Source organism: Stenella coeruleoalba (assembly GCF_951394435.1).
Source record: "Stenella coeruleoalba genome assembly, chromosome: 3".
In the NCBI taxonomy this organism is placed as follows: Eukaryota; Metazoa; Chordata; class Mammalia; order Artiodactyla; family Delphinidae; genus Stenella; species Stenella coeruleoalba.
In genome coordinates, this window is record NC_137148.1 from 63,219,156 (window position 1) to 63,244,191 (window position 25,036).

The 25,036-nt window shown below is 43.8% G+C and overlaps 1 protein-coding gene across 1 annotated transcript in view; it reads left to right on the forward strand.

Moving 5' to 3' along the window:
* Nucleotides 1-25,036, forward strand: part of THBS4 (thrombospondin 4) — a 50,508-nt gene that overhangs the window by 18,123 nt on the left and 7,349 nt on the right. The window contains exons 5-16 of the mRNA XM_079917128.1: nt 2,963-3,071; nt 3,455-3,537; nt 3,874-3,925; nt 4,146-4,351; nt 5,980-6,117; nt 7,740-7,808; nt 15,521-15,673; nt 18,714-18,818; nt 19,721-19,828; nt 20,135-20,294; nt 21,606-21,724; nt 22,793-22,845. Coding sequence (XP_079773254.1) covers nt 2,963-3,071; nt 3,455-3,537; nt 3,874-3,925; nt 4,146-4,351; nt 5,980-6,117; nt 7,740-7,808; nt 15,521-15,673; nt 18,714-18,818; nt 19,721-19,828; nt 20,135-20,294; nt 21,606-21,724; nt 22,793-22,845 — 1,355 coding nt within the window. The remainder of the gene's footprint in view (nt 1-2,962; nt 3,072-3,454; nt 3,538-3,873; nt 3,926-4,145; nt 4,352-5,979; nt 6,118-7,739; nt 7,809-15,520; nt 15,674-18,713; nt 18,819-19,720; nt 19,829-20,134; nt 20,295-21,605; nt 21,725-22,792; nt 22,846-25,036) is intronic.

Sequence of the window (25,036 nt, forward strand, 5' to 3'; positions counted from 1 at the left end):
TGATTGGAAATTGCCAAGCACCAGGAACAACATATTTCACAGGTCTCACTAGAGCATCCCTAACAAAAAGACCCTTATTGCCAACTTAATTCCATGAGGCCTTACAAATCACATCACTTCTGTCTTCCGTTTTATGCCCTGTTGATGGTATTTTTTTCCATCATATCATTGCACCTACTCTAGAAATTGCCACATATGCTTCTCTTAGAATTTTGCGCTAGGGGGACTTCCCTGGTGGCACAGTGGTTAAGAATCTGCCTGCCAATGCAGGAGACATGGGTTCGAGCCCTGGCCCGGGAAGATCCCATGTGCCACAACTACTGAGCCCACGTGCCACAACCACTGAAGCCCGTGCTCCTAGAGCCCGTGCTCCACAACAAGAGAAGCCACCACAATGAAAAGCCCATGCACCACAATGAAGAGTAGGCCCTGCTCGCCGCAACTAGAGAAAAGCCCGCGTGCAGCAATGAAGACCCAATGCAGCCAAAAATAAATATAAAAAAAAATAAATTTATTTAAAAAAAAAGAATTTTGTGCTAGGAAATACTTTGTTTCCTATAAATAACTAGTAGTATTCTTTGTCTTTTCCAATTATACTATAACTGCTCATCGTTCCAGAATTTCATCTGATACGGAAGTCAATCCCAAAATCAGTAACTACGTTCATCCACTGTGGCCCTTGTTTTATATATTGCAATCACTATTTTCCACTTCTATTTCATTATTATATGCTTTAACTAAACTATATGTGCTCTTACCAAGTTATTCTGAGCCCTTTGTGTAAAGAAGCAGGGTGTAAACAGTAATTTCCATTGTAACTAGGAATGCTGAGGAGTTTTAGATAATAATGTAAAAACTATGAATCAGGTACTAGAATTTGTGCTTGAAACATAGGAAGCATTTTCAAGCAGAAGTTTCAAGAAAGCTAAAATCCAAGTGTAGAGAGAGGGAGAAAGAGTTGTATATATATTTAGTGTAGATTTATAGAGAGAGAAAAAAATTAATGGAGAGATATGCCAAACTTTATTTCTGAATCCCCAGAGTAGCCCAAATAGTCAGAATGACAGTCAGAAATTGTGTCACTGACATTTCAGAAATTAGTCTCCACCAAATAAGTCCATATCTAAAAATCAGAAACAGATGGAATTTTTTGGAATTTTGTCCAAAAGTTTTACCTCCTTAGACTATCAACAAGGACCACAGTGCTCTGTCTTCATAGTACCTTCTCAGTCAGTCAGTCAGTCAATTAGTCAGTCAGTAGGCACATTCTAGGCATTAGGCCAAACAGTCATGGCTCTGCCTCCATAGAGCTTATGGTCTGATTCCACAAAATACCTATTATGTAGCACGTGTTGCATACATCTTAACTTAGCTAAATGAAAAAGCAGAGTCCCTCTGAACATCCTTAGCATGCTCATTTCTAAAATAAGAATGATGACTTTATGTTGCCACAGTTAACATAAACATTTTCTATCATACATATATAAAATAATGAGTACAGTAAAAGCTACAAAATTAAGGGGTGAGAAAATTGACTATGACTAACAATGAATGATGGATATAAACCAATAGTGTGAAAATATATGAAAATATACATCACAGAATATACAGTTTAATATCACTGATTATTAAAGAAATGTAAATCAAAACCACAATGAGGTATCGCCTCACACCGGTCAGAATGGCCATCATCAAAAGGTCTACAAATAATAAATGCTGAAGTGGGTGTGGAGAAAAGGGAGCTCTCTTGTACTGTTGGTGGGAATGTAAATTTGGTACAGCCACTATGGAGAACAGTATGGAGGTTCCTTAAAAAACTAAAAATAGAACTACCCTATGACCCAGCAATCCCACTACTGGGCATATACCCTGAGAAAACCATAATTCAAAAAGAGTCATGTACCACAATGTTCATTGCAGCTCTATTTACAATAGCCAGGACATGGAAGCAACCTAAGTGTCCATCAACAGATGAATGGTTAAAGAAGATGTGGCACATATATACAATGGAATATTACTCAGCCACAAAAAGAAACAAAATTGAGTTATTTGTAGTGAGGTGGATGGACCTAGAGTCTGTCATACAGAGTGAAGTAAGTCAGAAAGAGAAAAACAAATATCGTATATTAACATATATATGTGGAATCTAGAAAAATGGTACAGATGAACCTGTTTGCAAGGCAGAAATAGACACAGATGTAGAGAACAAATGTATGGACACCAAGAGGGGAAAGGCGGGGTGGGATGAATTGGGAGATAGGGATTGACATATATACACTAATATGTATAAAATAGATAACTAATGAGAACCTGCAGTATAGCACAAGGAACTCTACTCAGTGCTCTGTGGTGACCTAAATGGGAAGGAAATCCAAAAAAAGAGGGTGTATATGTATACGTATAGCTGATTCACTTCGCTGTACAGCAGAAACTAACACAACATTGTAAATCAACTATACCCCAATAAAAAAGAAAGAAAAAGAATATACACACACAAAAAGAATATACGGTTTATTCATCTTCATAATCCGGGGAAACCAGAGACTTTGCTAAAACCTGGATCCAAGGCACCCTAAGAACAATAGTGTTTCAAATTGGGGTCAATGTCTTATTCATTACAGTCTAAACTCCATAAACAGACAACTCTTAAGAGGTTCCTGCCACAAAAGAGCTTGTTTACCATGAAGGAAAACTGCCTTTTCTCTTCTCCTAGTCACCTTCATGAGCTCTCAGACCATGCTGGACTCCAGCACTCTCCTAAGCTACTGGTTTCTTCCATATTTGCTTCAGTCAAAAGGATAGGGCTGGCAGCTTCAGGAAAAAATGCAAACCCACAAAATTATGGAAAGTGTCAGAGTCCAAGTATTCAGGCCTACTGTGTTATGAAAATTGTGTGCGTCTGCAAGCTCACTGGCTTTTGAATGACATCAGCAATGTATGGTATGAATCCGATTTCTTCCAGGACTCCTTGGAAGAGCTGAAGTTGGCGGTGAGAGGCTCGCTGTTCCAGGTGGCCAGCCTGCAAGACTGCTTCCTGCAGCAGAGCGAGCCGCTGGCTACCACAAGCACAGGTGTGGGCTCTTGGGCAGTTTGCACACCTCCATCAACACAAACCCCCAGGCCCCCGGCTGGACTGGGTCCCATCCCAGAAAGGTGGGCTGTCGGCAGAGCAGCCCTACAGGAGCATGTACCTACAGAGATGAGGCTCTTGTGCCAAGTCCAGGGCAAGGAATGTTTTCATTGCACTTTTATTAGTATAATTCATAGGAATTTGGTGTAACCAGCCCAGTGGCATCATTATGTTTTAGATGAATTAAATGAGTTTGACCCTAAACTAAATTCCTGTATCTTAGGTTCTTTGTCTTGATGGTCTCTGGGAAATCATTTGTTTTTGAGTCACTGTAGAAATAGCTGTCACTGACTGAACGCGCCTTATCTTCTGCTGTTCCTACAGGAGACTTCAATCGGCAGTTCTTGGGGCAGATGTCACAACTAAACCAGCTACTGGGAGAGGTGAAGGATCTTCTGAGACAGCAGGTAACAAGTAGGACATACCATCAGAGAAGGCCCAGTCTTATCAGAGAAGCTGTGTGTTGGAGTTAATGGATCTGCAGGCCTGCAGAGGCAGGGAGGGGACCTGGAGCCTGAGCCCAAGTGGCCCCGTGCAGCCCGCTGCCCTGGGGCTCTGAAAATGGGGGACCAGCCTGTGATAAACACACCAGGGCCCCATGCAGAGTGGGAACTACCAAGAGCTCCTTTAACACTCCTTTAAGTACTGCTTAATAGTTTGCTACTCATGGATTCTTTCACTCCTGGATTATACATCAGGAACTCCTTTTCCATCTTTTTTTTTCTCCCTTCCCATTTCTAAAGGTCAAGGAAACATCATTTTTGCGAAACACCATAGCTGAATGCCAGGCTTGCGGTAAGTGCTTTTCTAGTAACTGGTGCATTCTGAGTTGGACCAGCAAATGCCAGCTGATGATGGGCCTGGGTGGGTGAGGCTCCACTGGCGCTGGTTTCTGGAGGTTTGGCACAGAGGCAGAGGGAAGGGAAAAGAAGTTCACTGCGAAACTAAACTTGATTCTGTATCAGCTCTGTTTTCTCGGTGGTTTATAAGCCTGTGGATGATGGTTTTCCTCTAGGTCCTCTCAGCTTTCAGTCTCCAACCCCCTCCAACACCGTGGTGCCCCCCGTGCTCCCAGCATCCCTGATACCCCCAGTGCGCCGGTGCGATTCCAACCCGTGTTTCCGTGGCGTCCGATGTACCAACACCAGAGATGGCTTTCATTGTGGGCCCTGCCCTGAGGGCTACACAGGAAATGGGATCACCTGTTCTGACGTTGATGAGGTAAAAGTTCAACTAGATAGGATGGGGCTCCCTCAGTATCTTGTACATCCGACAGCTTATGGAAAAAGAAGCCATGTTGATGACTAAGGGATGACTTGGGTTGTCCTCCAGGCTACATAAAAAGTACTCCCTCAGGGGCTTCCCTGGTGGCGCAGTGGTTGAGAGTCCGCCTGCTGATGCAGGGGACACGGGTTCGTGCCCCGGTCTGGGAAGATCCCACATGCCGTGGAGCAGCTGGGCCCGTGAGCCATGGCCGCTGAGCCTGCGCGTCCGGAGCCTGTGCTCCGCAGCGGGAGAGACCACAACAGTGAGAGGCCCGCATACCAAAAAAAAAAAAAAAAGTACTCCCTCAGGAATTCTTAGAGATCTGTGATGGTGGGAAGGAGGAGGCATGACACGCAGTTGTGGCCGTGATCATTGCGTCTCCCCTCCATGGTTCCCACTCTTCCAGTTTGTGTTACTACAATGCTGAGATTTCAGCCTTCAACTCTAACATTGATTCTTTCTCTTAAGCAGTCTCTGTGACAATTGTGATTTTTCCACACATTTGCAAACATGGGAGGGGAAAGATCTGGGTAAGAGTATATTTCAGGGGTTGCAACTGATTGCTTCAGGCTTCCTAAAACAGAGGAGCAGACAGGAATCTCAAACCAATAAGACCTTTTGAAGAGGCCCCATTATCTGTGAGTAACCAAAAGTGCCCAGAGATGGAGCCAGAAGGACATACAGCAAATATGGGCTGTTTGGCCAGCTGGCAAAGCCCTGAAGGACCATCGTTAGCCAGTCACTGGTCCAGTCCCAAAACAGTGTTCGCAGTGGGTAGCAAGGCTGCCCCCATGTGCCTTTGGCCAGAGGAAGGCTGGAAGGAGCTTTCACACACATGCATCCTGCAGGCTTGTGGTAGCTGATGACCTCCCCAGGTAGTAAGCAATTAAGATGGTCTTTAGTCATCCCTCCACTGGAAGAACATCTGCACATGTTTCACAGAACTGCATCTGGTTTTTATCTGTGAGCTGGAATTTTCCTCCTTTTGAAAGGGCAGGAAGTGGTCATGTTTTTTACATTAGTTGAACTGGTTAAAAACGAAACAAAACAAAATCAGAATGAACCTCCTAGACTGTGAGAGCCTAGGAACAGTCATGGACTTGGTAGGGCACAAAGGCAGGCACAGACCCTGATGAATCACATCTTACTCAAGAAACAACAACTGCCCTGGTTTTGTCTTCTCAAGGTCTTTTTCTTTGAGTAGTTGGTTCCTTTGGACTCAACTAATAGCTAGCTGACAAGGGGTCCAGGAGCACTGTCCTCTCACAGAGGTTTTAAAACTCCAAGTTAGAATATCAGGGAATTTGCGCTGGAAGGTAGACTGGTTAACATTAAGGACTCTTTCCACTTGGCTGTGCGTGATTCTGTAATATAGCAAAAGCCTACTACAAGGAAACCTCCAGACCATGTGGGTCAGGGATTCTGTGAGTAACTATGAAATTGGAAGCCTTTATTGCCTTTGATCATGTCGAGCACCAAAAAATGATAGTTAAATGAATCCCCAAGTCTGCACAAATAGATGAATGGAAGTTTGAGGGTGTTTTCTCCATGCGGCTAAAGAGTGAATTTTTCTTCCTTTCTAGTGCAAATACCATCCCTGCTACCCAGGCGTGCGCTGTGTGAACTTGGCTCCTGGCTTCAGATGTGACACCTGCCCGGTGGGCTTCACAGGGTCCACGGTGCAGGGTGTTGGGATCAATTTTGCCAAGACAAACAAGCAGGTGGGCTGAAGTTGTGGCCTTTTAATCTCTAATTACCAACAGAAAACCTTTGGTTGGTTCCCACCTCTTTCCATATAACCCTTTACCTCCCGGAGCGGCCAAGGGTGTGCAGAATGTCCTCATGCACTGCGGGCACATTAGGAAGTTTTCCAACTCATTTCATCAAGGCTAGTGAGGAGGAAGCTAGTCAGCTGGGATAATCGAGTAGCACTAGGAAAGCAGTGAAGGGGGTAATCCTGGATATGTGACATGTTTCAGCCTTATTTTGTTGGTAGCCTTTTGAACATTTTGTCCCACCAAATAACTTAAGAACTGGGGAAACAAATAAAAGCTTTGAAAAATTAGGTCACTTTCATAGAGTCATTGTTGCTGATCAGAAGCTGTTTTAGAGATGAGAGGATTTCAAGAGTAGAAATAATCCCCTGAGGAAACCTGCCTTTCTTCTTATATAAGCCGTAAATTGCTGTAGAGCACTCAAGCACTTTGTGACAGTCTCCGTTTATTTCCAAATGTTCTACTATATCCTGACCATTATTTAACTGACTGACCGTGAAATTCTTTTTGATGTTTTCAGCCCCTAAAAATGGTTGGTCTATAAATATATTTTACTACCTTACGGAAATTATTAGCTTTAAAGAAGGGCAGAGGTTCATTATTTCCTAGCAGCCTATCAAAGGATTCTAGAGGGCATCATTTTTTAGACTAGAAAAAGGAGCCAAGCTCGACACACACGAATGACAAGCCATTGGAGTAATGACCTAAGTTTTTCTTCCTCGTCTCTAAAGACAGAATCGCCAAGACTAAGCTAAGGAAAATAGACAAAAAGAAACAGAAGGTGCTTTATGTAAGCTAGGAAGGAGCCCTTCCAGTGGATTTCCAGAATATGGCAGAATGAACTCAGGTCAAAGGGAACCAACTTGCTGAAATTAAACAACAAATTTTAATGCATGACCAATATCAAAAGAAATAAGAGGAAATGTGCAGGTTCGAGAAACAAAGAGGGAACTCAGAGCTGTGGGTGGAAACTGATGTCACAGCAGCTCATGGGAGGTGGGAGATGGTTTTAGGTCCTCCAAGTGGGAAACTGGGGTTCAAGCACTGTGTGGGTATAGCAGATGTAGTCTTGAACCTTTAGAAAGACCTAATACCCCTGAAGAAAGCCAGAAGCCTTAGAGAGCTACCCTACTTATTACAAGGAGATGAGAAAACTTTCTTAGGCCCCAAAAATCAACAGGAAGCTTGATGTCAGCTTTGGGACATGGTTGACAGAAATGACAGTTGCCCACAACAAATCAAAGCTCCAAACTTGTAAGACACATAGTCATGAGCTCCAAACCTATGTTACACATAGAATGCAGAAACAGGAGCCCCAAAATTGACATCAAAACCAGCCCTAGAGCAGTAAAATCCCCAGGACCCTGGCTAATATCACTTTGTGAAGAGACTCCAAAACTCAGGGCAAGTGGGACACCCTCAAGCAAAAGCAGGGCCACTAAGGATATACTCTGATCGCCAGCCTACCTGAAATTGCACGTCCTCGCTTCACACAAAGATGTCAAAACAAAGCAAAATGTATTTGTCTTTCTACTTAAACAGTGTCCCTTTAAACTTCTCTGCACTAGGTCTGCACTGACATCGATGAGTGTCGAAGTGGAGCGTGTGTTCTCAATTCTATCTGTGTTAACACTTTGGTGAGTATTTTTCATGGCTCTTGTTATTGAAGACTAGTTATTAAAACAAGTATGTGTACGTAAATCATAACCCCAAAACACATGGAGAACATATGGGCATAATATATTTGACTTGCAAGTGAGGATAAAATTTGTGCTGAAAAACAGTTTTTAATGTAAGAGTAATTTATAAGTAATTTTCTATATAAGAATGATTTTATATGGGAATTCCCTTGTGGTCCAGTGGTTAGGACTCTGCGCTGTCACTGACGAGGGCTGGGGTTCAATCCCTGGTCGGGGAACTAAGATCCCGCAAGCTGTGTGGCATAGCCAAAAAATTAATAATAATAATAATTTTATAAATGCCAAATTTGTTCTTTATCTTCTCTCAAAGTTGCAGTGTTGGGCTTTGGGGTTTTTTTCTTTTTTTTTATACAGCAGTTCTCATTAGTCATCACTTTTATACACATCAGTGTATACATGTCAATCCCAATCTCCCAATTCATCACACCACCACCACCCCCTGCCATGGCTTTCCCCCCTTGGTGTCCATATGTTTCTTCTCTACATCGGTGTCTCTTTCTGCCCTGCAAACCAGTTCATCTGAACCATTTTTCTAGGTTCCACATACATGCGTTAATATACGATATTTGTGTTTATCTTTCTGACTTACTTCACTCTGTATGACAGTCTGCAGGTCCATCCACGTCTCAAACAAATGACCCAATTTCGTTCCTTTCTATGGCTGAGTAATATTCCATTGTATATGTGTGCCACATCTTTATCCATTCGTCTGTCAATGGGCATTTAGGTTGTTTCCATGACCTGGCTATTGTAAACAGTGCTGCTATGAACATTGGGGTGCATGTGTCTTTTGGAATTATGGTTTTCTCTGGGTATATGCCCAGTAGTGGGATTGCTGTATCCCACTAAAAACTAAAAAATTCTATTTTTAGTTTTTTAAGGAACCTCCATACTGTTCTCCATAGTGGCTGTATCAATTTACATTCCCACCAACAGTGCAAGAGGGTTCCCTTTTCTCCACACCCTCTCCAGCATTTGTTGTTTGTAAATTTTCTGATGATGCCCATTCTAACTGGTGTGAGATGATACCTCATTGTAGTTTTGATTTGCATTTCTTTAATAATTAGTGATGTTGAGCAGCTTCTCATGTGCTTCTTGGCCATCTGTATGTCTTCTTTGGAGAAATGTCTATTTAGGTCTTCTTTCCATTTTTGGATTGGGTTGTTTGTTTTTTTCATATTGAGCTGCATGAGCTGTTTATATATTTTGGAGATTAATCCTTTGTCCGTTGATTCGTTTGCAAATATTTTCTCTCATTCTGAGGGTTGTCTTTTCGTCTTGTTTGTGGTTTCCTTTGCTGTGCAAAAGCTTTTAAGTTTCATTAGTTCCCATTTGTTTATTTTTGTTTTTATTTCCATTACTCTAGGAGGTGGATCAAAAAAGATCTTGCTGTGATTTATGTCAAAGAGTGTTCTTCCTATGTTTTCCTCTAAGAGTTTTATAGTGTCCAGTCTTACATTTAAATCTCTAATCCATTTTGAGTTTATTTTTGTGTATGGTGTTGGGGAGTGTTCTAATGTCATTCTTTTACATGTAGCTGTCCAGTTTTCCCAGCAGCACTTACTGAAGAGACTCTCTTTTCTCCATTGTATATCCTTGCCTCCTTTGTCATAGATCAGTTGGCCATAGGTGCGTGCCTTTATCTCTGGACTTTCTATCTTGTTCCATTGATCTATGTTTCTGTTATTGTGCCAGTACCATATTGTCTTGATTACTGTAGCTTTGTAGTATACTCTGAAGTCAGGGAGTCTGATTCCTCCAGCTCTGTTTTTTTCCCTCAAGACTGCTTTGGCTATTTGGGGTCTTTTTTGTCTCCATACAAATTTTAAGATTTTTTGTTCTAGTTCTGTAAAAAAGACCATTGGTAATTTGATAGGAATTGCATTGAATCTGTAGATTGCTTTGGATAGTATAGTCATTTTCACAATATTGATTCTTCCACTCCAAGAACATGGTGTATCCATCTGTTGGTTTCTTCTTTAATTTCTTTCATCAGTGTCTTATAGTTTTCTGCATACACGTGTTTTGTCTCCCTAGGTAGGTTTATTCCTAGGTATTTTATTCTTTTTGTTGCAATGGTAAATGGGACTGTTTCCTTAATTTCTCTTTCAGATTTTTCATCATTAGTGTATAAGAATGCAAGAGATTTCTGTGCATTAATTTTGTATCTGGCAACTTTACCAAATTCATTGATTAGCTCTAGTAGTTTTCTGGTGGCATCTTTAGGATTCTCTATGTATAGTATCATGTCATCTGCAGACAGTGACAGTTTTACTTCTTCTTTTCCAATTTGGATTCCTTTTATTTCTTTTTCTTCTCTGATTGCTGTGGCTAGGACTTCCAAAACTATGTTGAATAATAGTGGCAAGAGTGGACATCCTTGTCTTTTTCCTGATCTTAGAGGAAGTGCTTTCAGTTTTTCCACTATTGAGAATGATGTTTGCTGTGGGTTTGTCATATGTGGCCTTTATTATGTTGAGGTAGGTTCCCTCTATGCCCACTTTCTGGAGAGTTTTTATCATAAATGGGTGTTGAATTTTGTCATAAGCTTTTTCTGCATCTATTGAGATGATCATATGGTTTTTATTCTTCAGTTTGTTAATATGCTGTATCACATTGATTGATTGGCGTATATTGAAGAATCCTTGCATCCCTGGGATAAATCCCACTTGGTCATGGGGTATGATCCTTTTAATGTGTTGTTGGATTCTGTTTGCTAGTATTTTGTTGAGGATTTTTGCATCCATATTCATTAGTGATATTGGTCTGTAATTTTCTTTTTTTGTAGTATCTTTGTCTTGTTTTGATATGTCTAGTTTTGTGTGATGGTGGCCTCATAGAATGAGTTTGGGAGTGTTCCTTCCTCTGCAATTTTTTGGAAGAGTTTGAGAAGGATGGGTTTAGCTCTTCTCTAAATGTTTGATAGAATTCACCTGTGAAGCCATCTGGTCCTGGACCTTTGTTGGAAGATTTTTAATCACAGTTTCAATTTCATTGCTTGTGATTGGTCAATTCATATTTTCTGTTTCTTCCTGGTTCAGTCTTGGAAGGTTATACCTTTCTACGAATGTGTCCATTTCTTCCAGATTGTCCATTTTATTGGCATACAGTTGCTTGTAGTAGTCTCTTAGGATGCTTTGTGTTTCTGTGGTGTCTGTTGTAACTCTTCTTTTTCATTTCTAATTTTATTGACTTGAGTCCTCTCCCTCTTTTTCTTGATGAGTCTGGCTAATGGTTTATCAATTTTGTTTATCTTCTCAAAGAACCAGCTTTTAGTTTTATTGATCTTTGCTATCATTTCCTTCATTTTCATTTATTTCTGATCTGATCTTTATGATTTCTTTCCTTCTGCTAACTTTGGGTTTTGTTTGTTCTTCTTTCTCTAGTTCCTTTAGGTGTAAGGTTAGATTGTTTATTTGAGATTTTTCTTGTTTCTTGAGGTAGGCTTGTATAGCCATAAACTTCCCTCTTAGAACTGCTTTTGCTGCATCCCATAGGTTTTGGATCGTCGTGTTTTCATTGTCATTTGTCTCTAGGTGTTTTTTGATTTCCTCTTTGATTTCTTCAGTGACCTCTTGGTTATTTAGTAACATATTGTTTAGCCTCCATGTTTTTGTGGTTTTTACATTTTTTCCCCTGTAATGATTTCTAATCTCATAACGTGTGGTCAGAAAAGATGCTTGATATGATTTCAATTTTCTTAAGTTTACTGAGGCTTGATTTGTGACCCAAGATGTGATCTATCCTGGAGAATGTTCTATGCGCACTTGAGAAGAAAGTGTAATCTGCTGTTTTGGGATGGAATGTCCTATAAATACCAATTAAATCTATCTGGTCTATTGTGTCATTTAAAGCTTGTGTTTCCTTATTTATTTTCATTTTGGATGATCTGTGCATTGGTGTAAGTGAGGTGTTAACGTCCCACTATTATTGTGTTACTGTCGATTTCTTCTTTTATAGCTGTTAGCAGTTGCCTTATGTATTGAGGTGCTCCTATGCTGGGTGCATGTATATTTATAATTGTTATATCTTCTTCTTGGATTGATCACCTGATCATTATGTCGTGTCCTTCCTTGTCTCTTGTAACATTGTTTATTTTAAAGTCTATTTTATCTGATATGAGTATTGCTACTCCAGCTTTCTTTTGATTTCCATTTGCATGGAATATCTTTTTCCATGCCCTCACTTTCAGTCTGAATGTGTCCCTAGGTCTGAAGTGGGTCTCTTGTAGACAGCATATAGATGGGTCTTGTTTTTGTATCCGTTCGGAAAGCCTGTGTCTTTTGGTTGGAGCGTTTAATCCATTCACGTTTAGGGTAGTTATCAATATATATGTTCCTATGACCATTTTCTTAATTGTTTTGGGTTTGTTTTTGTAGGTCCTTTTCTTCTTTTGTGTTTCCCACTTAGAGAAGTTCCTTTAGCATTTGTTGTAGAGCTGGTTTGGTGGCACTCAATTCTCTTAGCTTTTGCTTGTCTGTAAAGCTTTTGATTTCTCCATCGAATCTGAATGAGATCCTTGCTGGGTAGAGTAATCTTGGTTGTAGGTTCTTCCCTTTCATCACTTTAAGTATATCATGCCACTCCCTTCTGGCTTGTAGAGTTTCTGCTGAGAAATCAGCTGTTAACCTTATGGGAGTTCCCTTGTGTGTTATTTGTTGTTTTTCTCTTGCTGCTTTTAATAATTTTTCTTTGTCTTTAATTTTTGCCAATTTGATTACTATATGTCTCGGTGTGTTTCTCCTTGGGTTTATCCTGTATTGGACTCTCTGCGCTTCCTGGACTTGGGTGGCTATTTCCTTTCCCATGTTAGGGAAGTTTTCGACTATAATCTCTTCAAATATTTTCTCTGGTCCTTTCTCTCTCTCTTCTCCTTCTGGGACCCCTATAATGCGAATGTTGTTGCATTTAATGTTGTCCCAGAGGTCTCTTCAACCTCCCAGAAGTTGTCTTCATTTCTTTTCATTCTTTTTTCTTTCTTCTGTTCCGCAGCAGTGAATTCCACCATTCTGTCTTACAGGTCACTTGTCTGTTCTTCTGCCTCGGTTACTCTGCTATTGATTCCTTCTAGTGTAGTTTTCATTTTAGTTATTGCATTGTTCATCTCTGTTTGTTTGTTCTTTAATTCTTCTAGGTCTTTGTTAAACATTTCTTGCATCTTCTCGATCTTTGCCTCCATTCTTTTCACGAGGTCCTCGATCATCTTCACTATCGTTACTCTGAATTCTTTTTCTGGAAGGTTGCCTATCTCCACTTCATTTAGTTGTTTTTCTGGGGTTTTATCTTGTTCCTTTATCTGGTACATAGCCCTCTGCCTTTTCATCTTGTCTATCTTTCTGTGAATGTGGTTTTTGTTCCACAAGCTGCAGGATTGTAGTTCTTCTTGCTTCTGCTGTCTGCCCTCTGGTGGATGAGGCTATCTCAGAGGCTTATGCAAGTTTCCTGATCAGTGTTGGGCTTTTGAATTAATGTTTATTGAATAAAATATTATCATTCTAGTATTTTTTAAATAGGAAGAGCTTTTTAGTTTGTATTAATAGTTCAGTATTCCAAAATATGCATTTTACTCGTGACAACACAATTCCCAAATGGTATTCATTATTTTCATAGGACTTCTCGAAAGTCATTTGTATTTAATTAAAATGCCTAACGCTTAGTGGGTTGAATTTTTTTTTTAACATCTTTATTGGGGTATAATTGCTTTACAATGGTGTGTTAGTTTCTGCTTTATAACAAAGTGAATCAGTTATACATATACATATGTTCCCATATCTCTTCCCTCTTGCGTCTCCCTCCCTCCCACCCTCCCTATCCCACCCCTCCAGGCGGTCACAAAGCACCGAGCTGATCTCCCTGTGCTATGTGGCTGCTTCCCACTAGCTATCTACCTTACGTTTGGTAGTGTATATATGTCCATGCCTCTCTCTCGCTTTGTCACAGCTCACCCTTCCCCCTCCCCATATCCTCAAGTCTGTTCTCTAGTAGGTTTGTGTCTTTATTCCTGTCTTAACCCTAGGTTCTTCATGACATTTTTTTTTCTTAAATTCCATATATATGTGTTAGCATATGGTATTTGTCTTTCTCTTTCTGACTTACTTCACTCTGTATGACAGACTCTAGGTCTATCCACCTCATTACAAATAGCTCAATTTCGTTTCTTTTTATGGCTGAATAATATTCCATTTGGGTTGAAATTTTAACTAATCAGATTTGGCTTTTATTCCTGAAAGTTCCTGTTGACTCTTTCCAAGGTGATAGGTGTAGCACAGTAGACTGTCAATGAAGGAACTATTGGCTCCAGGTATGACTGCTTCTCATTTACTGTATGTTCCTGGGAAAGGTTTTTAATCTCTAGGTTCCTAGCTTCCTTATATGTCAAAGCATTTTATAAATATCAAGTCACTTATTTTAATCCTCACAACAAACCTGTCAATAGGCACTATTATTATCCCCATTTTACAGTTGAAGAAACTGAGGCACAGGAAAGTTAAATAATTAGGCGAAGGCCACACACCTCATAAGACATCGAGTCTGGCTGCAGAGCCCTGTTCTATCCACAATGCTGCCTAGGAATATACTGGGACTTATTAGCTTTTTAGCTTCTTAGCTTTTTACCAGGACAAAGCTAGTCTGCGGAAATGGATTTGGGAGACACTGACATGAAGGTAATAACTAAAGTCACTCAGGGAGAGGAAAAGTAGACAGTGGAACTGTCTACAAAATAGAACTCTAGAAAACCTCAAAAATGAAGGAGTAGGCAAAGGAAAAAGAGCAGAGAAACAAAGAAAAGGAAAGAACTGACCAAAGGGAATCTTCCAATGAGGCTGACAGATCAAGAAAGATCATTGGAGAGAATTCCCTGGCGGTCCAGTGGTTAGGATTCTCCCAGGGCCTGAGTTCAATCCCTGGTTGGGGAACTAAGATCCCACAAGCCCTGCAGTGTGGGCAAAATAAAATAATAATACTTGGAAAGCATCTTTTGGATTCAGTGAGTCAGGGGTTGTGAGTGACCAAAATCATTGAATTGTGTAGTTTATGTGGATGTCTTTCATGATATGTAAAGTCTATCTCAGTAAAAAAGAAAAAAAAAGAAGTCAAGTTTGTCCCGGAAGCGCCACCGCAATGGAGCTGACAGCTCACTTGCCAGGTTTCTTTCACAGCACCCCACCTCATCAAGAATTCTCAGCGCAAGGCCGACGACATTTCTCTGTTCCTTTGTCACTTGATTGTTAAAAAAAAAAAAAAGCCAAATGAACATTAAAAACAATTTTCTCATTTGCTTTTTTACCAAACTGTGTTCTTTGTCCCCAGAGTAAATTTTCTCACTCCACCTCCCAGGACTTCACTGGAGTTTTCAGCCCTTTCCTCCTTGCCCTCCACAGTGGAGCCGGCAAGTCAAAGTGGCTCACTGGCCAGCCTTCTCCCTTCGATTGTGTTCCTTCATGTCTCCGTGGCCTGCTGTGGCTTCCAGTCTGGTAGTGTCTCCCCCAATACTCACACGGTGTTAGAAGACATACACATAAGCAGAGGCAGGCATGGGGCTCACTTCATCCTGGCATCATCGAGTACATGTAAAAATAGACACAAGCGCCGTACCTTTGCTCACAGGTCTGAGGCCCTGGCTCACCGTCTTGCTCTGCTCCTTACAGGGATCTTATCGCTGTGGGCCTTGTAAACCAGGGTACATTGGTGATCAGACGAGGGGATGCAAAATGGAAAGAAACTGCAGGAATCCAGAACTGAACCCTTGCAGCGTGAACGCACAGTGCATTGAAGAGAGGCAGGGGGATGTGACATGCGTGGTAAGTTGTTTGCTACTTTCTTTATCATTTTCCCCCTTCCCATTTGAAACACCATGCCTCTCCGGTTTCTACTTGCTTCAGGGTAAAAGTACTCAAGAATGAAAACAATTCCATCAAAGTAAACAAAGGATGTAGTAATAACAGAGTCAGCTGAGTTTGTGGGGAGCAATCTGAGGTCCCCCTGACCATCAGCCACCCTCTTTCTCTCCCTCTTGGCCGTGGGTCGGCACCATCCCCTTGGGCACCTCGGTGGTGGAGCCCCAGCTCCCAGCCACCCCCTCTGGAAGGCCCAAGAAGTGAACAGCCAGAGCGGAAGGAGCCTCCTTCCCTCCCTTCCGACTGCTGCCCTTCCTTACTGTCCTCACCCTGAGGGCATCCAGTTTCAAAATCTGGCCTCATACTCCAGGAGGTGAGCCACAGTGGAGGGCTGGTGGGCTGCTCTTATAAACCCTGGGAGGAAACCTCCCATCTTCCGCAGCACCCTCTGTTCTCTGTGTCCACCTCGGCCGGGTTCAGGAGTAGCTCAGTGGGTGCTCACTTCCCTTCCCATGCGGTTCCCCACCCGGGAGCCAGCCTAGGGAGGAGGAGGGAGGTGGGTAGAGGGCAGGGCAGTTGCAGCCTTGCAAGGGTCTCCCACCAGGCAGGTGTGTAGTGGGCCCTTGTTGAGGAATGAGGTTCATGCCTGCCATCCATTCTGCCCTGGAGTCCTGGGGGATACTAGGCGCTGCTCAATCAGCCGTCTTCAGCCACTCACCTCCCCAGGGAGCCAGGCCCTTTAGAGTTGGGGGCTCATAGGTTCATGGCAATCACCCTGAGCGGCAGGATGGATCCTGGGAGACTTTTTCTCTCTTCTTTATACCTCAAACTCAGACTCCCTTACCTTCAGGTTCTCAGAATTTTCTACAATGGGCATATCACTTTCAAATAGGAAAAATGAGAAGAATCAAAACTAAGTTAGAGAAATAACTGTAATGGCACCAGCTCTCTCCATCAACACAGATAATTTGTAACAAGATACTGATGAAGGAATGGGCTGGGTTCAAGGGGTTCCTCTAATTCCTGTTGATGGGGCATGTTTATTCCCATTGAGAGGCAAGCGTGTATCTATCTTTAAATCCTCATTTTCTGTGAACAAATTAACGATTCCCCTGGGATGGTGGGTGAGGAGGCTCTTCATGTGTTTTGTGTTTTTTTCCCTTAATGTGTTTTTGAATTTGTGGTGAGGCACAATGACAGATGGTAAAGGATTAATACACTTGGTGTGACTACTAAAATAATTTAATCTGCCAGAAAATGGCTCATTAAAAACAACCTTGTTCCTAGAGGAAATCTTTTCTTCATTAAAATGAGTCAAGGACCATACCCCACGGCTGAGCTCTGCAGGCCCTCTGAAGGCCCTGCTGAAGCAATTGAACAGAAATAGGGGTAGTTACGGGGAGGGGTGTCTTTGGATTCTGCCTTCTACATCTCTGGTTGCAGAAGCGGGGTGCACACGATTAAGAACAGCCAGCCTGCAGCTTAGGAAGTCACTGGTCTTAAATCACGTTATTTTGATTAATGAAGGCAGGAAATTTAACATTTACTCATGTAAAGTTTCTTTTTCCTTGGCCCTGTTCCCCCGGCTCTTACCTGCCCCTGCCTTGCTGGTTCCCTGTCATTTTCCAGGCCCCCTTGTCTCCTGTTCCTTCTGCAGTTCTGCCTGCCCCTCCTCGGGCACCTATCCTGCTCCTGAGCTGAGCTCCCAGGTACCACCTCATACCCAGGACACCTCTTACAGAAGGATTTCCTTTCTCTTGGGTTTATCATTCATCCTTTAGCCAGGCCAACTATATGGAATATCAGAGGGAGAACTCAAAGTGCATGTTAACCAAATACATGTGGCAGAAAACATTGAACTGGGACAGTCTTGAGTTCAAGTCCCAGCTCTGAGACCTTGGGCAAGGGACTTAGCCACTCTGAGCTGAGTCGACTCTTTTGTAAAATGGGATAGTGATGACCTTGCAGCATCATTGTAAGGACTGGAGATAATGCTTATAGAGTCCGGTATAGAATAACTGTTATTTTAATGCCTCTTCTGCTGACAACGAAGGCTTGCTCTCAGCAGCTGGTGGTGGCACGGAACTTGGGTAGACTTTTCCAGAAACGTAGAGAACATGCAGACCCAGCACTACCCCTGTGGGAATCTTCACCTGTTAAAAGATATGAGTGGAGGTAAAGCACTTTGGAAGGTTCCTGCTGTGGTGGAAATTGATCTAGAAGACCATTAGGTTCAGAGACACAACTGTGGCTCCAGAATGCTAAGGAAGGTGCCACAGCGGCCGCTCCACCCTTGTGTGCATTCATTTCCATTGGGAGAAGAAACTGGATAATCACATGGAGAACATTTTGACAATAATTCAAAAGTACAAATACCCTTTGAACCAAGAATTTCATGCTAAGAAGCCAGTACATGTGCAGAATGATAAACGTCCTCAAATTCTTTGTGGCAGCATTGTTTGCGACAGAAAAAGGTTTTAACGACTTGACACCGACCAGTAGGGGACTGGTTGAATTCATTGAGGTGCATGCATTCCACTTTATGTATGTTATCTCTGTGCCCATTAGAAAGGAAGACACTAATCTACGTGTGGTAATATGAAAAGAGCTCTAAGATATAATGTTAATTTTTTTAAAATTCAAGGTACAGAGCAGTGTTTATATGTGTGCTACCAATTGTGCTGAACGACAAAAAGAGAAAAAGAACGTATGTGTGTTTGCTGATCTCTGCCCAGCATGTCTCTGAAAGTATTCATGAGAGCAGACTGCCTTGATTCCTGAGCCAAGGTGCAAGAGCAGGAAGGAGTTTTCACTCTCCCTTTGTACTTTTTGAATTTTGAAGCAGTAGACTATTCAAAACACAGTTTAATAGTTTTAAAATCCTGCGAACAAAGCTTTCTGGCCCTCCCTCTGGGGATGCACACACAGGAGCAGAGGCCCCTGTCGGACCCTGGCCTCCCACCAGGCTCAGCTTCTGGACTCCTGACGGGTTTTTCCTTCACAGTGTGGGGTTGGCTGGGCTGGTGACGGCTACATCTGCGGAAAGGACGTGGACATTGACAGCTACCCCGACGAAGAATTGCTGTGCTCTGCCAGCAACTGCAAAAAGGTAAGGGGGTCGAGTAGGAGAAAAAAACACGCACATGCACGCACACTCACTCTGTGGCTTTCCAAAGCCACATCTTATATGGGGCAGAGGTTCTGTGGCTTCCATTTAAAATTGTATTTTTGAAGTAGCTGCATCTCAAATGTAGCAAAACAGCCATCAACAATAAAGCCAGACAGGTAGGGACTTCCCTGGTGGCACAGTGGTTAAGAATCCAATGCAGGCGGAGACACAGGTTCGAGCCCTAGTCTGGGAAGATCCCGCATGCCGTGGAGCAACTAAGCCCGTGCACCACAACTACTGAGCCTGCACTCTAGAGCCCATGAGCCACAACTGCTGAGCCCACGTGCCACAACTACTGAAGCCCGTGAGCCCGTGTGCCTAGAGCCCTACTCCGCAACAAAGAGTAGCCCCCGCTCACCACAACTAGAGAAAGCACGCAGCAATGAAGACCCAACACAGCCAAAAATAAATAAATTTATTTTTTAAAAAAAAGCCAGACAGGTACAGGCAGAAATAGTTTTTGACTTAAGACAGATGGAGATGGGGATGGGGGAAATGGGGAGAAGTTGATGAAAGGGTGCAAACTTTCTGCCATGAGGTGAATAAGATCTGAGGATCTAATGTATAACATGGTGACTATAGTTGATAACACTGTACTGTATAGTTGAAATTTGCTAAGAGTGTAGAACTTAAATGTTCTCAGCAAAAAACATGGGGAGATAAACATGTGAGGTGATGCATATGTTAATTAACTCAATGGGGGAATCCCTTCACAATATCAACATATATCAAATCGTCACATTATACACTTTAAATGTCTTGCAATTTTGTCAGTTATACCTCAATAAAGCTGAAAAAATACAAATGTAGATGTGTCTCTGAGCTGTGTTTCTCCAACTTAGGACAACTGCAAGTATGTGCCAAATTCCGGCCAAGAGGATGCAGACGGAGATGGCCTTGGAGATGCTTGTGACGAGGATGCTGATGGAGATGGGATCCTGAATGAGCAGGTAAGTACCTGCTTTGCTGGGAGGGCCTATGAATTGCCACGTACCAGGGATGGTGGAAGAAAGGCCGTGAAGTCAACTATTTATATTAATCATCCCGATTGTCTGTTTCCATGCCTGCGTTCCCATGGCACTGCAGTTTTTTATTCTAAGATTATGAAATGTTTATAAAACTGATGAACTTGGGCCTCCTGAGTTGCGACATCTCATGCCGGTCGGGGGAAGGTTGGGTGGCATCCACCGCAGGACCAGGCACACAGTGGGGATTCAGTAAAAGTCAGAGTTAATGTCGGTCTTTTGATCCTTTAGGACAACTGTGTCCTGACTCACAATGTGGACCAGAGGAACAGTGACAAAGATATGTTTGGGGATGCCTGTGATAACTGCCGGAATGTCCTAAATAATGACCAGAAGGACACGGACGGGGATGGAAAAGGAGATGCCTGCGATGACGACATGGATGGAGATGGTGGGTGTGTCTTGCTTAGTCTTTTACTTGGGACTCATTTGTCCTTTTTCCCCTTGTTCTCTCTTAGGAGCAGGAATAGAATGACTGACTCTGAGGGCCTTTCCATTCCAGGGGGTTCCACATGGCCTGTGCCTGGTGGCCCCAAGGCCCACTTGTTTCTGTGGAAGAAGAACCCTGGTGTTCTGGGAACTCTATATCATTGCCAGAAACTTTGTAGGAATCCCTTCGAGCAGTGTCTTGTCAGGGATGTGACTCTGTAGGGCATCTGTCTTCCCAGACTGCAGCTTTCCTCCCTCCCCACCATCCTTCTCATGCATAAGGGTCCTGGAAGTGGAGGATTGAGGTAGAGGGGCTGAGCAGGGTCATGGGCTGCAGCCCTGGGTCAGGCTCCTCCTGCAGAGACTCGGGCATTTCCCAGGAGCCTGGGAAGAGCTGTCAGGCAGGGCGGCTGCATCACCCAGCTCCAGGGGCCACTGAAGGGGCCTCGTATTGTGGTCTGTGTGAATAGCACCTCTGGAGCACAACTCTGGAGCCTCACAGGCCGTGAGGGAGGACGTTTGTTCCTGTATAGCTTCCGTAACATATAGGTGACTATCATCAAAGTATAGGCTGGATCCTATAGTTTCTGAAAAACACATCACAACACAGGACTTTGAAGGAATTTCCTTTTAGAAATACACTACACCCACCACTAACCAACACACACCCGACACTCCAGACTATTCCCATGTCTCTAAAACACGATCCCACCTTCTATAAGCCTGACGGATGGTAAACCCGCTCAGCGAAACAAACAAAAAACGCACCGAGTTGTAGCATTTGCCAGTTTCCATTATGTAAATACCACTCCCACCATCACTGGTTCCAAGGTACCAAGAGGAGATGACATGATTGAACGGGAAGCTGGGGAGAAATGGGTATGACTGGCCTGACTCCAGCACGCCACTGCCTGAGCCCCGGGGCCCTCGTCATAGCTCACACACCCGTGAGGTCCTCCCTCTCCAGGGTCGGCCCACCTAGCCCTCATGACCCCCTCATCTGGTTGCAGTGATAGCCCTTGATATCTTCAACAAATTCTAACTCTAGTGGATAAATGCCTCAGGTCATTCTTCTTTTAAGGCTCCCAGAATCCATCCTTTGACATTACCTCCAGGTAACTGCTGGAAAAGGTATGGCTCTCTGAGGATGGCCCAGGCAGACATTACCTACTGTGTGCCATGTGCTGGCCTGATCTCTACAGCACCTGGAAGTCTGTGCTCCAGACCTTTCTGTGATGTTCACCTGACTCAGAGAAGCATTCCTTTCTCATAGGAATAAAAAACATCCTGGACAACTGCCAGAAAGTTCCCAACCGTGATCAACAGGACAAAGATGGTGATGGCGTGGGGGATGCCTGTGACAGCTGTCCTGATGTCAGCAACCCTAACCAGGTTAGTAGGATCCAGGGCCATCCAAACTCTAGGCTGAACTGCCCAATGCAGAGACTCACGTAAGACACGTGTCTGGAAGAGCCCAGCCGAGCCCGCCAGCCCAGTTCTTTGCTGTTGCCTTATACCTAACAGCAGAGGTGGTGAAATTGTATACTTAAGCCTGGAGGTGATGGGAGATCTGAGGCCTTCGGGACTAATCTCACAGGCTGTGAAGTCCCTGTGAGGTTAGGAATAGTTGTTTTGGGGGTTTCTTAAAATTTATCTGGCTGCGCCGGGTCTTAGTTGCAGCACGTGGGCTCTTCGTTGCTGTGTGCGGGATCTTTAGTTCCGGCATGCAGGATCTAGTTCCCTGACCAGGGATCGAACCCGGGCTCCCTGCATTGGGAGCACACAGTCTTAACTGCTGGACCACCGGGGAAGTCCCAGTAATAGTTTAATGATGCCCAAAACAAGTTGTTTTTTTTTTTTGGCTGAAAGGAAAATGCAATGTGGAAATTAACCATGGGGAGCCTCATGTCCCTTTCATCCCCAAATCCCAACAACAGCCTATGTATGGACATTTCAGGTTGGGATCAGTCAGCGATGTGCTGTTTGCCTTCTCTCTCCTCCTTCCTGTCTGGATAATTGGATATGATGTGTCACTTATTTTTAAAGCCCTGAGAGAGGGGCGTCATTATTGCCCTCTGACTCACTCCCATGCTGGCTCAATTCCAAAATGCAGAAGCAAAGCAAAATCTGTTTGCCTTGTCCCCGTGCCTGTGGCTGGCTCCCTTCCGACCCGTGCCTGAGTGCCACGTCTCCACCTGCCACCATGCTGCCCCAGCGCCCTTCTCCAATCAGCTCATCTGGTGTGTAGGCAGCCCATCCTTGGAGCTTGATATTTTGGAAGGCTTTTTTGAAAATTCAGCATTGTGCCTACACCAATATGGTGTTGTCCTTTTGCAGTTTGCACCACCCCAATTCCAGAGGAATAATTCCTGAGATCCAGTGATGATGGGCTGGGTCTGCCTTCTCTGGAACATTCTGTGCAGGCCCAGGGGTAAATGACACGTTTTGTTCTCTTTGCAGTCTGATGTGGATAACGATCTGGTTGGGGACTCCTGTGACACCAATCAGGACAGGTATGGCACGTTTCCCAGCTGCATAGGGCTGATGAAAATTCCAGAGGAAGTTTTCTCTTTCAGAGCTCTCCGTTGCTACCATGCTTTGGGATCTCTCTGGGCAGATTGAGTTGCTGGAGGGACCATAGCCCTGTCTTTGGTCAGGGTCACTGCACCTCCATGAATGGGGGACTTGACGGTACCAGGAGGGGCCGCTAGGCACTCAAGCAACTGAGACTCTATCACAGGAGAGGCAGTGTAGCATCATGCTTTAAAGATGGGCTCTGGAGCGACACAGCTAGATATAAATCCCAGCTCCTCCACCTACACATCAGCTTACCTTAGGCAAGTTACCTCATCTCTCTGTGCCTCCATTGTCTCATCTGTAAAATGGGGATGGAAATGGAATGTAGCTCTTAGGACTCTTGTGAAAGTTGAGTTAATTTATGGAAAGGACATATTACAGTTTCTGTTGCATCGATGTTAGCTCTTTTGCTGTTATATTCTTTCAGCTCAGGAAAGCTTCATCATCATCCCAAAATAGAGAGCTGTCAATGTGCTGAGGGAATCACTGTTATTTCATTGTCCTTGGAATTTTTTCTTTCAGTTTTCTTTATTTGGGTGGAGTTGTTCTATGCAAATGAATGTTGTCAGCCCTTCTAGCCCCACATGGATGGAGTCCTACGTTAAGACACGGGGCTGGATCAGATGCTATAGGAACATCAAAAATGTAGGCATGGCCAGCTCTGCCCTAGAGGTACCTGCCGTCCAAGACTCTAAACCCTTTCATCTCTGTAGGGAATCATAGGGGCAGCAGGACAGGGGTGAGAGAGGGAAAGGAGTCTAAAAGGCAAAGCAGGAAGAAACATAGCTGCCCTTCTCAACCTCTTCTCAGAGGCTTCCCTACAGGCAGCAGCTCCCAAGCCCAACCTTGCTCAAGGACAGCTCCTATCAAGTCCTTGTGCTCCGTGTCCTTGAAGCACAGTACATGCCAGCTAAGTGAACGTCAACAGACTTCTCAGTCTCTGAGTCTCAATTTCTTCATCTGCAAAGTAGAGAGAATTAAATGCCAAGTGATGGTAAAAAAGAAAGATAATGTAGGTAAAGCTCCTACCTACAGTGCTGGCCCTCAGATAACCTGCAGAAAATGGTAACTGAGGTACTAGTGTTATCACAGCATGAGGAAAGGAGAGGCAAGTCGGAGACAGTTTGACATAGGATGTCTCCGTTTTTGAGGTTAAGATGCGGCTGGTACCCTGACAACTTCCCTCGATAATGTACATCAAGAATGTTCCCTGTTGTAGGTCATCCTGTGCTCTCAGTGCCATCTAAGTGATTTCTAAAATATCCTGTCCCACCAGCCTCTAGATTTTCTGCCTAAAATAACTCATTCCACTACATTTTAATTCCCACAAACTTGAGGACAGAAACTGCTTGGTTTTGCATAAAAATGTTCAGGGCTAGATGGAATGGCTGCTAATGGAAATAGCTCAATCTTATGATTTGGAAAGCAGCCCTGCCACATGCCCAGGAATTCCACTGTTGGAGTTGTGTCACCTTCTGCCTGTCGGGGTTGACCTCACTTTCTCTGGGACCCATCTGGGAAGCATTGGCCTGAAGGGCATGGACTGGCCCCTGGCTTCCCTTCCTTGTCCCACTGTGGACAGCGTGGGGCAGTTGCTGGTCCAGGACGAGCTGTGGGTGGCGCCCATGAAAGGAGTATGTGCTCTAATCCAGGGTAGCCGTGGGAGGCCTCCGTCAACTCAGGGAAGCCTGGGGACAGGGCAGACTCATCCTCAGGTGGCCGTTAGGCCTGGAAAGAAGGCATGTCAGGTGGGCAGAGAACGAGGGTTCTGAGAAGTGCGTTAGCCCAGGGCCGAGCCCGGCCTACGTGCTCAGTTCTTGGGAAGGGCGGCCCTGCTGTTCCTGCCCTTCTCCCTGTGCATTCCCGTCTGACGCTTCTCGGGCTTACTGGCCGGGCATGGTGAAGAGTCATAGAAAAGGAAACACCTTAGGGCTTCCCAAGAGCCAGGCACTCAGAAGTGTTTTTCTTATATCAAAACGTAACATGCAAAATTCTAATCACTTAATCATTCAGTCTTCCTAACAACCCTGTGAGGTAGGCTGTTATTATTCCCATGGTACAGGGGAGGATGCTGAGCCGTAGAGGGGTAAGGGTCACGTCCGGGGCCCCATGCTGGTGCGCAGCTGA